The 15,482-nt window shown below is 27.8% G+C and overlaps 2 protein-coding genes across 2 annotated transcripts in view; one reads left to right on the top strand and one right to left on the bottom strand.

The window, feature by feature from the left end:
• LOC119673288 (lipase member I-like) overlaps positions 1-15,482 on the bottom strand; it is a gene marked incomplete in the record, with an annotated part of 638,721 nt that overhangs the window by 261,761 nt on the left and 361,478 nt on the right.
• Positions 2-10,553, top strand: LOC119673284 (girdin-like). Its single transcript, XM_038084549.1, has 12 exons — positions 2-127; positions 187-497; positions 1,264-1,345; positions 1,408-1,604; positions 1,674-1,959; positions 2,014-3,660; positions 3,726-3,863; positions 5,296-5,534; positions 5,645-5,720; positions 5,787-5,953; positions 6,108-6,215; positions 10,028-10,553. The coding sequence occupies exons 1-12, from the start codon at positions 2-4 to the stop codon at positions 10,440-10,442; spliced, it is 3,792 nt and encodes a 1,263-aa protein (XP_037940477.1). The 3' UTR covers positions 10,443-10,553.

Here is a 15,482-nt window from a genome sequence, read left to right as displayed (position 1 = left end):
AATGAAAATATTATTAACTTTATTGCTTGGTGCTGCTGTGCAGTGTCCAAATAAAGAGCTTTTTATTGCAAGAATAAAAGAATTGGATGTGGATATTCAGCATGCAATTGTCGAACTCATTAAGCAGGTATATTATGGATAAATTAAAGATTAACTGATATTAAATAAAAAAATTATTATTAACAGGTGACTGATAATCATAGCTTGGTGCTGACAGAAGAATCTATTGATCTACTAACACCAACTGTTATGTATAATCATATACTTCGTCTAACAAAGGAGCGTGATAATATGTATATGAAATGGATATCATCTATATGTACAGAGCCAGATGTAAATATGTCCTCATGTGTGGATGGAAATGCTAGTTTACCGCTGTCACCATCAAGTAGCTTGAAATCTTCCTGTACACCATCTTCTTCCAATTCAGAAAGCAATCATTTGGCTGTTGAATTAGCTGATTTGAAATCTAAACTGCGGAAGTTGAGACAAGAATTGTATGTTTGATATATATCTTTTCTATTTTGGATATTGAAATGGATATCTTACTTAATATTTAGTAGGAGTATTAGTTGTTATTGTAACAACCCGCTGGGACCTGTAAGCAGATAAAGTTAAAGGATATACAAGACAATTACATGGTTGGGTAGTGCTTGAGGGTAATAGATGAGAAATGAGGATCGGGTGGAATTGGGTGGGTGAAATTTAATCTGGATTCTGATGGAAAAACCTGGCCACTTTAATGGGGTGGCTCTAAAGATCAATTAGACGGAGGTTTGTGTGCGTTGTAGAACAGGAGAACGGATGGGCGACGTCATGGAGAGTAGAGGTGCAGTTTAGGCACACATCAAGAAAAAACGTGTTTATGCGTGACAAGTAACTGTTTAGGACTCGGCTATATCCTGATCTCAATTGAGCTAGGACAGTTTTTGATGCACGAGAGAGATGTCGTTCTTTCATGTAGATGTTAGGTGGAGGTCTATTAAGAACCTGGTTGTCTGACAACTTCGGTCTCGAAGAGAATACTGCATCTGTAAGGAGTAGTAGTCTTTATTAAATTTACGTTATTTAAAAGAATTAAATGTACAAAATTGGGGTAGAATTGGTAGAAATTTAAGTACTCTGCCCTCAGGAAGAAATCACACTAACTTCGAAAAAAAAATCCTCCAAAATAAACCAATAAGCTTCTATAATGATTATTACCGTTAAATATCATTAATTGATACAAAAATGTTTACAAAAAGACTTTTCTGTTTATTACAGGGAAGAAAAGGCGGAGAGCCAGTTGGAATTGCGTGAAGAATTGGAACACAAAAGCGCACAATACGAAAAACTTAGATCTGAGGTAAGAACAATTTTTGAAAAACATTTTTAAATTTTTGATTATGTTTCTTATTAAACTTTTAGAGTCAGGAATGGTATGCAGAAGCTAAACGTGCAGCAGCTTATCGCGATGAAGTTGATGTGCTGCGAGAACATGCTGAGCGTGCAAATAGGCTTGAGATCGAAGTGCAAAAATTTCGTGAAAAATTAACCGATGCTGAATTTTACAAAACTCGTGTTGAAGAATTAAGAGAAGACAACCGCATGTTATTAGAAACAAAGTATATAATTAATTTAAATTTTCTTCTTTTATTATTTGATAAATAATAAATTAATGTGTGTTATTGTAGAGAAATGTTAGAAGACCAATTACAACGGTCACGTAAGCGTTCTGAACATGTTATGACGCTCGAATCTGAAATAATTAAATATAAACAAAAACTTAATGACATGGCATTGGAGCGTGATGTCGATCGTTCAAAGTTGGAAGAACTATTAGAAGAAAATACACAACTGCAATTAGTGGCCAAAAATTTGAACACAACTCAAGAAATTGATAAATCATTTTCGGACAATGAAGACGAATGTAATTCAGGCGATAACAGTTTATCTGAACAATTGACAAATAATGCACAGGTTTAATATATTTAACTTAAAATTTATAATGTATTAATCACATATTATTTTTAGACTCGTGCCTTAAAACTTGAACTTGAAAACAGACGACTTGCTGCTGCACTTGATCAGCTAAAAGAATCTTCATTCCATGAATCAACAAATAAAATATTGGAATTGGAAAAGGATAAGAAGAAGTTTTCTTTAAAACTTGATCAAATGCAGGAAAATTTGCAGCGACAAATTCAACAGAATACTGAACTTGAAAATGTTTTTAAAAATGCTTTGGAAGAGAATAAAAAATTGCAAGACACACTTGACAATCGTCAAAAATCCTATGACAAACAAAGTCAAGAACGTGAAATTGATCGTAGTAAAATGATTGATTTTGAAAAACACGTTGAAACATTAAACAAAGAGAAACAACGTATACAAACACTTAACGAAAGTATACAGCGAAGAGCAGATGACTTAGAACGTTTATTGGAAACAAAAACTAGAGAATTGGAACAGTTTTCAGAAAAAACTAGAGAATATGATAATACAAAAATAAAGATGTATGATTTGGAAAACAAATTAAGTTCGTTTGAGCGAGAAAATGTTAGCTTAACAAAAGAAGTAACAAAACTAAAAGAGAGTATTGAAGAAAAATCTGTACAACTTGACGAGACTACAGTCAAATTGGAAACACAAACGAAAGAAGTGACGCGTCTGGTAAAGGAAGTTAAAGAAGCTGAATTGACACAGATTAAAATCACAGATTTGGAAAAACAAAATCAAGATTTATTATCGCAGCGCGATATTGATTCCGAAACAATTGAGACTCTACGCAACGATTTAGTGTCCGGTACACTTGCCACAAATAAAGTAAGACACAATTTGGAAAAACTAGGACTAACTGTCGATCAAACAGATGCAAATGCTGAAATAAATGTCGAAACAGTTGTGGAAAAATTAGTACGCAATCCGGAAACTTTCAAAACAGTACGAGAAATCATGCTGAATGTGTCAAAAGAACAACAACAAAATTCAAACACTAAATCAGATATGTGTGTATTATGCCATCGTAAAGAAATCTATACAGTGGAGAAGAATATTGAACTTTCGAGCGAACCACAAGAGTTAAGTTTCGAGCATAGAATTAGAGTCAGTCCAGCAAGAGAAACTGCTGAATTAATGCGTTTATCAGAAGCAAATACGAAAATAAACGCACTAAATACAGCATTACAATGTACAAATGAACAATTGCAAGCAGATAATGCACGTTTAAGTGTTGATGTAGCTACACTAGGTTCACAGATAACTTCTTTAAGTAATCAGCATATAGCTCTGCAGTTGGCAAATTCACAATTGGCGGCTGAAAAAGATGTGCTACTAAAACAAATCGAGACTGTGAAAAAAGAACACAAGAATTTGCTACACGACCAAGTTACAATGCAAACCTTACATGATCAATTGTCTTCTGAATATGATTCACTCAACAAAGGCAAGGAACAACTTAAAAGCGTTGTGCGAGATTTACGCAATGAGTCGCGAGAGTTACGGGAACATATTGACAGTTTGGAAAAGCAAATTGAAGATCTAACCAAAGAGAATGCATCTATGAAATCGTGTTCAGAAGATTTATCTATTTTACGCACGGAACATTCAAAATTAACAGATGATTTCCGTAATCTATTTGCTACAAGCGACCGCTTTAAGAACGAATACAAAAATATACAAGTAATTTTCTAAAAAATTATATGTAAATAAATAAATGATTTAATTTTTTTTATTTTGTTTTAAAGGAGCAATACAAAATGATACGCAACGAAAATAGCAAACTTAAGTTACAAAATACAGAATTAAGTGGAGAAATAAATAGCAAGAGCGATCAAGTCAAGATGCTAGAAATCGAATACAGCAAAGCAATACAGCGTTGTGAGGTAATATAAATTTTTATTGTATTATTTTAGATTGGCCAGAAAAGTCTGTGTAGGTAAAGTTGCTCTTCAGGTCGTAAGCCTAAATTGGTCTAAATAGGACAGAATTTGTACGAGGGTCACTCATAACTGTGATTTGTAAATTAGGTATTCGAAAAAATGGAATTAATGCAAGAATATTTTCGTGCGATGATTTATTACGACTTTTGAAATGGATTATTAAGACAAGAGACCATCGATGAACTTACTTCCTCATTTGGCGATGAAGCTCCATCCTCTATCCAAATTTCCACCCGTTACCTATCCACCCCCTAAGCCCTGCATACATGTAATACCTTTCATCTTATATACTTGATTACATCCTCGCGCGCCCCGAGGATTATATTGGTCATTTTATAAAAGCGATCCGAAGGCTACACTTAGAATTATTGGCCTACTATGTTAACATATAAAATTTGAACGGCTTAAAATACTTCGTTTTAATAAATTTTAAGATGCCCTTAAGAAACAATCGTATAGGACAATAACAACAACAAAAGCTTTTACATTAAATTTTTCGTTATACCAAGATTGCTAAATCTTTCGTTATAGCAAGCTTTAAGGTCTGATTTAGTTTCTTAAGTAAATAATATTAAGGATTTTTTTCTTTCTTTTGGGCTTGAATTTACATCCAATGTTTTTTAATATTTTAAGAATTATTTTTTATTTATTTTTATGCACAAATATGAGATAATAATAATTATATAAATAACAGTTTATACTGTATATATATATTATTATATTTATATATATATTATTATATTTATATATATATTATTATATTTATATATATATTATTATATTTATATATATATTATTATATTTATACTGTATATATATATTATTATATTTATACTGTATATATATATTATTATATTTATACTGTATATATATATTATTATATTTATACTGTATATATTTACTAATTTACTGTATATATATATTATTATATAATAATTATTATTATTTTATTATATACTAGTATATATTAATATTTACTATATTAATATTATTAATAATATATATATTATATATTTATACTGTATATATATATTATTATATTTATACTGTATATATATATTATTATATTTATTTACTGTTTATTATATATTATTATATTTATACTGTATATATATATTATTATATTTATACTGTATATATATATTATTATATTTATATTGTATATATATATTATTATATTTATACTGTACATATATATTATTTATACGATAGACGGCTAAAATGCCATAGCTGCAAGCTCTTTATATATATAATATAATTGTTATAAATTTCCATGTAACAAATTTAAAATGAAGTATAATATAATATATATTATTTATACTGTTAAGGTAAATAATAGTATAATAAAGTGATTTATATATTATTATATTTTTAGATGTTGCTGCAAATGAATTCTGATCTTGATACTGATCGAAAAACACTTATGGACAATGTGTCACAACTGCTATCCCAATATCACGAATTGTTGTCACATTCATTAGAAGATAAGCAACATTTTCATGAAGAAGAAAAAAGTTACACCGAACGTGTTCATAATTTAAGCCGTCAGAAAGAAAAATTGGAGGAAAAAATAATGGAACATTATAAAAAATCTGAAAGCACAGTACCTAAGAAGTATGTAATTAACATTAAATTATAATCATTAAATTAAACATTATTAAATTAAACATTAAATTATAATTACACTATACACTATATTTATATATTTTTTATAATTATTGCAGAAAACCATTTGCCAGTAGTTTAGTACGACGTGTAAAGAAAGCAAGTTCTGATCTAATGAATAAAGTGCCCAGCAGGGTTAGTAAAATTTAATAAATATTTTTTAACATAATTTCGTTTTCAAATAATCAATTTTTAATTTAGAATCGACGTTCTTGGGTGGATGATTCACGTCTTACTCAATCCCAATTTATAATAGGCTCTGAATCTGGTGGAAATGATTCCGATAACAGCACTGAAGAGCCTATGTCTATCGTATCTGATACACATCTTCTACAACGTAATATACCAATGCGTCAGAGTCTACAGCGGTAAGTAGTTTTACATTATAATGCGCACAGAAATCATTAAATATTCTTTTATTATCGCACAACATGTAAATTTTTTAACGTTTTTTTTTTTATAAATTTCATAAATATACACAATTCAAAAAAAACTGATATAAAATTGATATATAAAAATCAGTGATGCTAATAAGGATAATACAATTGTACGTGGTGGCGTGGTGCGGAGTAGTTTACAAGCACAGAAACGTACGGATTTAAATAATTCTCGTAGAAATAGTGTGCACGGGTAATTGCTATTATTATTTATATTTCTTATTATTTATATATTATATTAAAATTTAATTTTTTTTTTAATTATCATAATTAATTTTGTTTTTATCCTGGCATGTTGTTGGTTATATTTACAAAGTAAGATGACGTTAAAGTTCTGGAAATGTTTCATATGAAATTAAATCGGTAAAAAGTAGAAATTTTAAAGTTAATTTAAACTTTATACTATTATGTGTTGTTTAACAAGTATGTGTCTCCTTCCTGTGGCTATCACATTTGTATATTGTCCGCTTCACTTTGCTTTTTTATTAGACATAAGTTAATCATACTTTGGTGTTAAATTACAGTTAATGTTATGTACTATATTGGAAAGAGTATGTTTTAAGTTAAGTTTAATATTCAAACAATTAGTTGTTATTGTTTAAACCAATTTAAACCAAATAAACAAGTAGTGACTTCATTCTCTTAGTTGGCTACATCCCTTTCATTGTTGCTTATATATTTGAAAACCACATCTCTAAGACAGCGATACAAGAAATTAATAACAAATGTTAAACGAACACATACTATACATGTTTTCCTATTATTGTTCTTGTAACCCGCTGGGACCTACTTGTGAAGTCCGTTTAGGAGGTGTCGAAATTTCGTCTCTGGCTCCGAAGACCTGTTTTCCTAACTTTTTCTGGAGGGATGCACAGCACTTGGTCGTCTATAAAGATGGATAGTTCCCAAACGTAGAACCAGCTGCTCTTAGCACCAAAATGACGCTCTCAATCTTTTTTCTTGCCCTAAAGCATGCATAAATTTGGACCCTATAGAATTTTGGCTCCGTGACAAGATTTCCTCACCTGAACCGAGGTTAAATTAAACACCTCTAACTTTTATCTTTCATCCTTGCTCCTTCTCATCTTCCATTATTTTACCTTCTCCATACCTATCACATTAGGTATTACCTTCCCTATCCTACACATTGTGTAGAGTCTTGTCAAACTTTTTTATTCTTGTGTTTGAGGTTTTGTAATTTTTCTGATATGACTGTACATATAAAAAATTATTGTCAGTATGGGTAAGCAAGCAAAGCTAATTATATGCAACATATAAACAGCAATGCTCATCGACAAGCGCTAAGTACACATTCAAAGTTTTACTCAAACTTAAATATACTAAAACTGCTGTAAATAGTTGACTCAATACCACACAAATATTCACTACAAAATCTATATTAAGGTTTAACTCTATGTGTTATCGTCAGAGACCAATTTGAAAATTCGACTCAGTTTAACCTAACCCAACGTTTCTTCACCTTAAGTTCCAAAAATATAGGTAATGTCAGTAGCATATATCGATTTCAATTCTTGGAAAGCGATGACCATTTTACAATAGATTTTAATAGAGTCAACTATAAGTAAGTTTTTTTTCACCTCAATTTATACCGAACTTCTTGAAATATAGAGGTTTGAAGATGCAAGCTTTTATATTGATTAAACTAGTACAATTTACAAACACACGATTTATACATTGATTACACAAACAACATAAAAGTTGGAACATATATATTAGTTGGTAGTTTCTATGTAAAAATTTCCAACTTTAAAACCCATTATCTCAAAAGTGGGCTTTCGCATAATATGGTGAGTAAGTGAAACATTAGTTTCACTAAGGAATTGTTACTGTAGCAAGTACATGGGACGTGATATGGAGAGTGCTAAATGTTGTACATTTGTTGTACTGATGTATTGTTGTTATTATAGTAATCCGTTTTTTTTATCAAGTCTCTATAAAGTGAAGAACCGCATATAGACGCCTGCGTTAATGTGTAGCTCAACATGGCTGTTTGCAACTTATGATATAGTTAACTTTATGGTGACAATACTTTGCGTTAACAATGTTTTCCATTGGTAATACTTTGCGTTGACGGTACTTTACGTTGACAATACACTGCATTGACAATATTGTGCGTTGACAATATTGTGCGTTGATAATATTGTGCGTTGACAATATTGTGCGTTGACAATATTGTGCGTTGATAATACTATGCAATGACAATGCTGTGCGTCAACAAAATTTTGCGTTAAGAATATTTTACGTTAACAATACTTTGCGTCGACAATATTGTGCGTTGACATTACTATGCGTTGACAATATTGTGTCTTAATAATATTTTACTGACAGTGCTTTATGTTGACGATACTCTACGTTGACAATACTGAGCGCTGACAATACTTTGCGTTAAGATTGTACTTAAGCTTGAGTATCTCTAGTGCTAATTGGTTAACGGTTCTTGGTCGTCAGTGTTTATAAGTGGGGTAACTAAGTAGATCCTGTTTCACCTGTTTTTAACTAATAGAAAAATTGATTTTAGCTGTACAATAATTAATAAAATATTGGCGTTGTATTCGCAGCTCAGATTTAGTAGCTTTATTGTTATTGAGGCTGTATGTGCCTTGAGTAAAATAATTGGCAATTGTTGGTGTTTAGATCGAAGTTCATATTTAATAGCTGATTTTAATTGGATTCTTTATTGCCCTTGAATATAATTTTATTTAATTTTATCAATGAAAGATAAGCTATTTATAATTTATACCAAAATCTTGTAGTCGCTGCAGGTATATCTAATACACCAACAATTATATTGTATGAAAATATTATTTCAATAATTAAAAAATTTTGTGACTTAAAATATTGGAAAGATTTCAAAATTAAATATTTAATTAATTGCCTTATTTTTATAATTTCTCGCTTCAGTAAATACATGAATGTTATTAAATTTAATTGGTGTTTAACCCTTTAGTGTTGCATAAAATTTTGTGCTGGCTGCTTTGTGCTGTTATACTTAAATCAACAATGGTTCTTAATAATTTAATTATTTTTTTATTTGTTAATTTTTTTTATAATTAAATGCTGTTTTATTTATAAATTTTGTTGTTTTGTTTTTAATGTTTTAATATATAATAAGTTTATATTATGGAATTATAATAGATTTTTAAGTAAAAGTTTGTTCAGGTTAATTTTAAATCATTTTTAAAATTATTTTCATAGTACAGATAATTTTTCAGAAATTTCATTAAAAAAATACTTATTTTTTATAATATTTGCTTAGTCCTATATACAGTGAAAACTCTGTTAGTAGAGTATCGTAAAAAACGAAGACCTGTCTTAATCGAGTAATGTTGCTCATATCTAGTTTTCATTTTTTATATAAGGTATGACCTTTATATATAGTGTGTAGTCTTATATACAGTGAAAACTCTGTTAGAAGAGTATCATAAAAAACGAAGACCTGTCTTAATCGAGTAATGTTGCTCATATCTAGTTTTCATTTTTTATATAAGTATGACCTTTATATATAGTGTGTAGTCTTATATACAGTGAAAACTCTGTTAGAAGAGTATCATAAAAAACGAAGACCTGTCTTAATCGAGTAATGTTGCTCATATCTAGTTTTCATTTTTTATATAAGGTATAACCTTTATATATAGTGTGTAGTCTTATATACAGTGAAAACTCTGTTAGTAGAGTATCGTAAAAAACGAAGACCTGTCTTCATCGAGCAATGTTGCTCGTATCCACATTTTATTTTTTATATAAGACACGACCTTTAAAACGAATAATTCTTTCAATTAGATATAATCAGTGTTTCCACTTAAAGGAGCTTTCACTGCACTTAAATATTCGTATTTAATTCGATTTTAAAATCTGATTTTTTAATTCCAATGATGAAAACTTACTATTAAGCTTTTTCTTTGTTGTTTTAATATTTTATTTTATATTTGATTATTAAAATTATTTATAAATTTTTTTTATTTATTTATTTAATATACAAAATAGACTCGAAGCACCCGATGTCACAGGCAGTAGTTTAACACTTGGTACTGCTGGTTCCAGAAGGACAGTCTATTTAATTGATGAAAATCAAAAAATTCCTGATTCGAATAGTCAAGCACAAGTATCACCAACAAATAGTAATACATCATCAACAACACTAGGTGCGAATACAGCTGAACCACAAACACCCACAAATATACATACACAAAACAACGATAATCCTTCCACATTTCTAATGTATAATCGTATTAACACCATGATTGGTAGTAATCCAAGTGATCAACAGAACCAAGTTCAAGGCAATACAACACGCGAGAGTACACCAACCAATAGCACAATTAATCCGGATGATAAATTGCTGCGTAAGCGCACAGACGATAAGAATAATAGTATTTGGTATGAATATGGTTGCGTTTAAATTAATTTAACACAAACCAACATTCTAGTAATTGGTTTTAGTAAAAGTATTATAATATACACTTTTGGATAACTTTTCATCCATCCATCCACTAAGGGTTTGACGTTATAACTAAACATATAATTTACAAGATAAAAGTATTATTACAAAACATTATTTTAACGAATTTATGCATATATCATATAGTATATTTATTTACATCATATAATATTTATAGGAATAACGTCAACATCCATTAACTAACAGTTGCCTTAATTTTTAACTCAAATAATCCTTAATAGATTTGCCTTAAAGTGCAGTGAAATTGCTTTGCATTTAGTTTTTATGATATAAGCGCATTTACTCAGATATATAAATATATAGTTTATAATTCAAGATGCATTTCGAAACCATTTTCGTCAGTATGGCCGGTACCAAGTATGTAATGTTATATATAAGTAGAATCAATTGCTTTATAGACCATATGCAACTATTTCCAAGAAAGTTTCAAATATTCCATGAAATAATATAATAATATTAATCAAACTTTACTTCTATTTATCAGTAAAATATTGTTTTGAATGTTATTTATAAGAGAGTACGTATAGATTGTGTGATTTAGAGAGGTTGTAGTGTAAGTGATTGGTGACTTTTTAACGACTTTTTGATGACTTTTTTTTATTTATGTACTATAAAAAACAAATACGCTGAGACAAGGGTCTCGGTACTAAATAAACTTTGTGAATGGAAGGGAACTTTACCCTACAAAGATTCGCGCAGCATTTATTAAAATTTAAGATATTAACTTAAGATGTTCTCATATTCCAAAGTATAAATAAAACGTACTCTACTTTCTCTGAGGGGAATATAAAGGATATTGATTTTAAATGAAATTTTCGAAAAAGTGATTTAAATAGAATTTAAAGTTTATTAGCTTAATTTTAACTTCACCTTTATTTGAATCTATTCCTTAAAGGAATTAACTTAGTCCACATCCAGAGATAATCTGTTCTTCAAAAAGCTTTAACTTGTAAATGATTGATTTTTGTTTAAAAATATTCCTTAAATTTGATTTTAACATGAATACGACAGAACTGACTATTTTTACTTTAATAAAAACTATGGTATTTAAATAGAGAGGTGTTCACTGACGATGGGTATTTAGCAATACTCGAAACAGCTGTATGGTCAGCCAAAAATTCAATTATTTAAAACTTCTATAGATATCAACTTAATGTGTATTCAGATATGATTTACTTTTAAAATATTAAAATTAAATTTAACAATTAAAAATAACTATAATTTTTATTATGTTTATATATTATATATGATTTTGTTCTAATATAACACAGCAAATATATGTATTAATGAACTTTCACAGCAAATTAACAAAACTCCAAGTTCTAACATACAAGTCAAGTAACGATAAGGCTTTGAGTCAGTTGCTCAATGAACGCTGACTCTGAGCTTCAAATTTGGCAGGGTACGAGTTGAACCCTTGATACTTATAGTCGCAAAAGATTATGTATTAATAATTAAAAACAAGAAATAATTCCAAGAATACTGATGATTAGTATTTGGCAATACTCGAAACAGATGTATGGCTACCCAAAAACTCAATTAATTAAAAATAATAAAATTTTATTATTGTAATTTACTACTGTTCGAAACCTCTCTATTAAACATAATAGTTTCTATTAAGTAAAATAGTCACTTTCGTCATAACTGACGTTAAAATCAAATTTAATATTAATTGTTTGTTTGAATATAAACAAAAATCAGTTTCTCTTAATAGAGATTTTTGGAATTTAAATAAAATTTTAGATTATTTAATTCAAAGAAGGTAGGGTTTATTCAATAATAGGTATTTATATTAATTTTGAAAAAAAATCAATTCAGTCTTAACTCTTAAAGGATTGATTTTTGTGTAAATATATACATTAAAGATATCAGGTTTATCTTAATCCAGATACTATTTGGTTTTTAAGAGAAAAATTTTTATTCCCAAAAATCAAAATATTTAATTCTTTTAATTAATTAATTATGTTGAAGCTATTTGAGCCAGTGCACTTGAGCACTTTTACTCTCTATTAACTCGATGTATATTCAAAACCCCTCTTTATGCCTTGACTGGATTATTGTTGATCACTTTATCAGACTAAGAAATAATTGACCTAGCCGAGGAGCCTGTAACCATTCTCAGTTTGTTTTAGATACTATATTAATTTAAAACAATTTTTTCGAATCAATCCTCTTGAAATAAAAATTTTTTTATTTTTTTAATACCTTGTTTAAATTTAGACTTATCGAACTTTTCAACGTTTTATTATAACGCTATTATAAGCTAGAGAGTTCCTAGTTATTATAAATTTTTAATCCACGAAATATTTCTTCTAATTAAATAGAAAAATAATTGACACATACCAAAGCAATAGTAAATAATTTATATATATAATTTTATGGTAATATAATTTTTATCACAAAAAAATATAGCAGTCATATTGATTTGTGATTTTCCTTGAAATAAATACAAATTCTTTATTTCAATAATTTTTTTCTTTCCCTATCAGTTATTTTTTCCGTCCCTATCAATTATTTTTATAATGACTTACTATATATCACCTATGATCTCAAATCTCATAATTTAAACGTACAATTGTAAATGATGCAAAATATAATACAACCTCATAAATTTAAATGGGTTTATAATAATACTAATATAATAACTTGAATTTTAAGAGTAATTTATAATAATTATTTCTTACATTTATCTGAAATAGTTGCTTTAGGTTGTAAAGTGAAGTAGTAAAGTAACATTACATAAATATAAAATATTAAATTATATAAAAACTTATAAACCTTCTATGTATACTAAAACAATTCAAATGTTTCATTTTTAAAAAATTGTAATATATATTTATTTATAAATTATGCTTGGTATTAAATATATATAATAGAATCGAACACTATATAGCATTATATTGATAAATATACCATTTACTAATTTTAGTACCTTAATTAATACAATTTCAACGGCTTATTTATAACAATTTTTTTTTATATTACATTAACAAGCATATATAAGTTCAAATTTTCATCAGCTCTATATTAATTTAATTTATAATTCGTTTGAATAAACTTGTGACAGTGTACTTATATCTCAGAGTAATTAGTTCTAAATTTTTATCAATTCTGTTTACATAAGTCTTTTATTAGAAATATTCTAAAATGCTCAAAATAAAAATTTGAAACTATAGTACAAGTATAGTCGGTGTATAATTAGCTGCGGGGCATATGCCGTATTTAAAGGAAATTGCTCTCTAAGTTTAGTTACTTAAGCATATATCATTGACTTAAAACCTAAGCAATATAATTGTAAAATAACAAAATAATTATAAACTTAAATCATAACTTTTGTTGCACAAAATCTCGTAATTATAACAGTTTTGTTTATATAAATATTATTTATAAATTAATTTTGTGTTGAAGTAAATATTGTATTTTTTTATAATTTTTAAATTTAGAAAATTTTTATTTTTATACATAATATAAAATTTAAACGTTCGATTCAAACTGTGCTTTTTTGTATAGACTTAATATAACATTTCAAAATGAAGAAATAAAGAAACTTGCTTGCATTTACTTTTAAATTTTATTTGTTATTTACTAAAATTAAATTTTACATTTAAACAATTAAAACATACGCCTTATTTTATAAACATATAATTAAAAAAGTTAATACAATAACATTAAATATAACTAATTATTATTTGTTTAAAAATGCGTTTCAACTTATTGTGTATCTAAAGGGTTAATGTTGTTTCATTGATATTACTTAGAATTAATTTTATTTTTAGACTTTAGTTTCCCTAAACGCGTGCGTCCGTATTTTCAAAAACATTTAAGTCATTAATTTATTTAATATTTTCGTTAATTATTATATTTTTTCAAAGACAACAAATTTTACGTACAAAAATTACGTCGGTATTTTTATTCCCAAATGCACTTAGGTAAGTTATGGCTTTTTGTCGTTTGGTTTTCCGTCTTGTAATTATTAATGTGTCATGAAGATATAGATATATGATATAAAGGAATTTCTATAAACGTAAATGAAAATTTTGTCCATTTACTACAGTCTGTCTGCCTGGTTCACAGTAGTTCGGCAGTGGTGAGTAGACAAACTAGAAAAAAAGTTATAGAAACGATTAAAGCATTAATAAGATATAATTAATTATAATGGTATTAAGAATAAGAAAGATAACAAGATACACATACATATAAATTCAATTACCATATTTTTTTATTAAAGATATCTGATTACAAAATAAATAATCTATTTTTTATTTTTGTAATCTATTTAAATGAAATAATCTTTATAGGGGACAAAAGGTTCAATTCAATTAGAGGTTATTAATAATTTAATATGATACATTTAATAATAATAATAATAAAAATAAGAAAGAAAAGAGATAAACATACATACAAAATTCAAATAACCATATGTTTAGTAAAGGTATATGGTTTCAATACATTAGGTTAGTTTACACCTGCAATCCCAAGAGATCCATTTAGACTTGATTGTGTTACCGTATAATTGAAAACCCGAGGGTTAGAACCTTTGACAAAGCTTATAAAACTATTCATAGGGAGGTCATGTAGTAAATATTTAATATACTCAACAAAGTAGATGGGTGGGTCTTTCATCACCCTCACCACAATCACGGCAGGTATGGTTGAAAATGGTTTCAATATAAATAGACTACATTTTGTAAGCTGTTGTAAACTATTTAAATGATACAATCTCTATAGAGGAAAAAAAGTACAAATAGAGACGACGGTAAATTGATTAATATAATTAATATTAATAATAATAATAATAACAAGAAGAAGAAAGAAAAAGATATATACATAATTATAAATTCAAATAATCATATGTTTAGTTTAATATAGATTGTATATGGTTACAATCTAAATGTGGTCGCTATCAGGGAAGCTATAGCTTGTTTGAATGTAGATGATATATTTGGCAGGAATATATACATACTATCAGACAGTCAAGCT

The sequence above is a fragment of the Teleopsis dalmanni genome, chromosome 1 (assembly GCF_002237135.1).
Source record: "Teleopsis dalmanni isolate 2A chromosome 1, ASM223713v2, whole genome shotgun sequence".
NCBI classification, from domain to species: Eukaryota; Metazoa; Arthropoda; class Insecta; order Diptera; family Diopsidae; genus Teleopsis; species Teleopsis dalmanni.
Note: the sequence above shows the minus strand (reverse complement) of the source record. Positions and strands in the feature narration are given on the sequence as shown.

Coding starts and splice junctions, on each gene's coding strand:
- LOC119673284 (XM_038084549.1), top strand. CDS start 2: ATGAAAATATTATTAACTTTATTGCTTGGTGCTGCTGTGCAGTGTCCA. Junction 128..186: donor TTGTCGAACTCATTAAGCAG/GTATATTATGGA, acceptor TATTATTAACAG/GTGACTGATAATCATAGCTT. Junction 1,960..2,013: donor AATTGACAAATAATGCACAG/GTTTAATATATT, acceptor TATTATTTTTAG/ACTCGTGCCTTAAAACTTGA.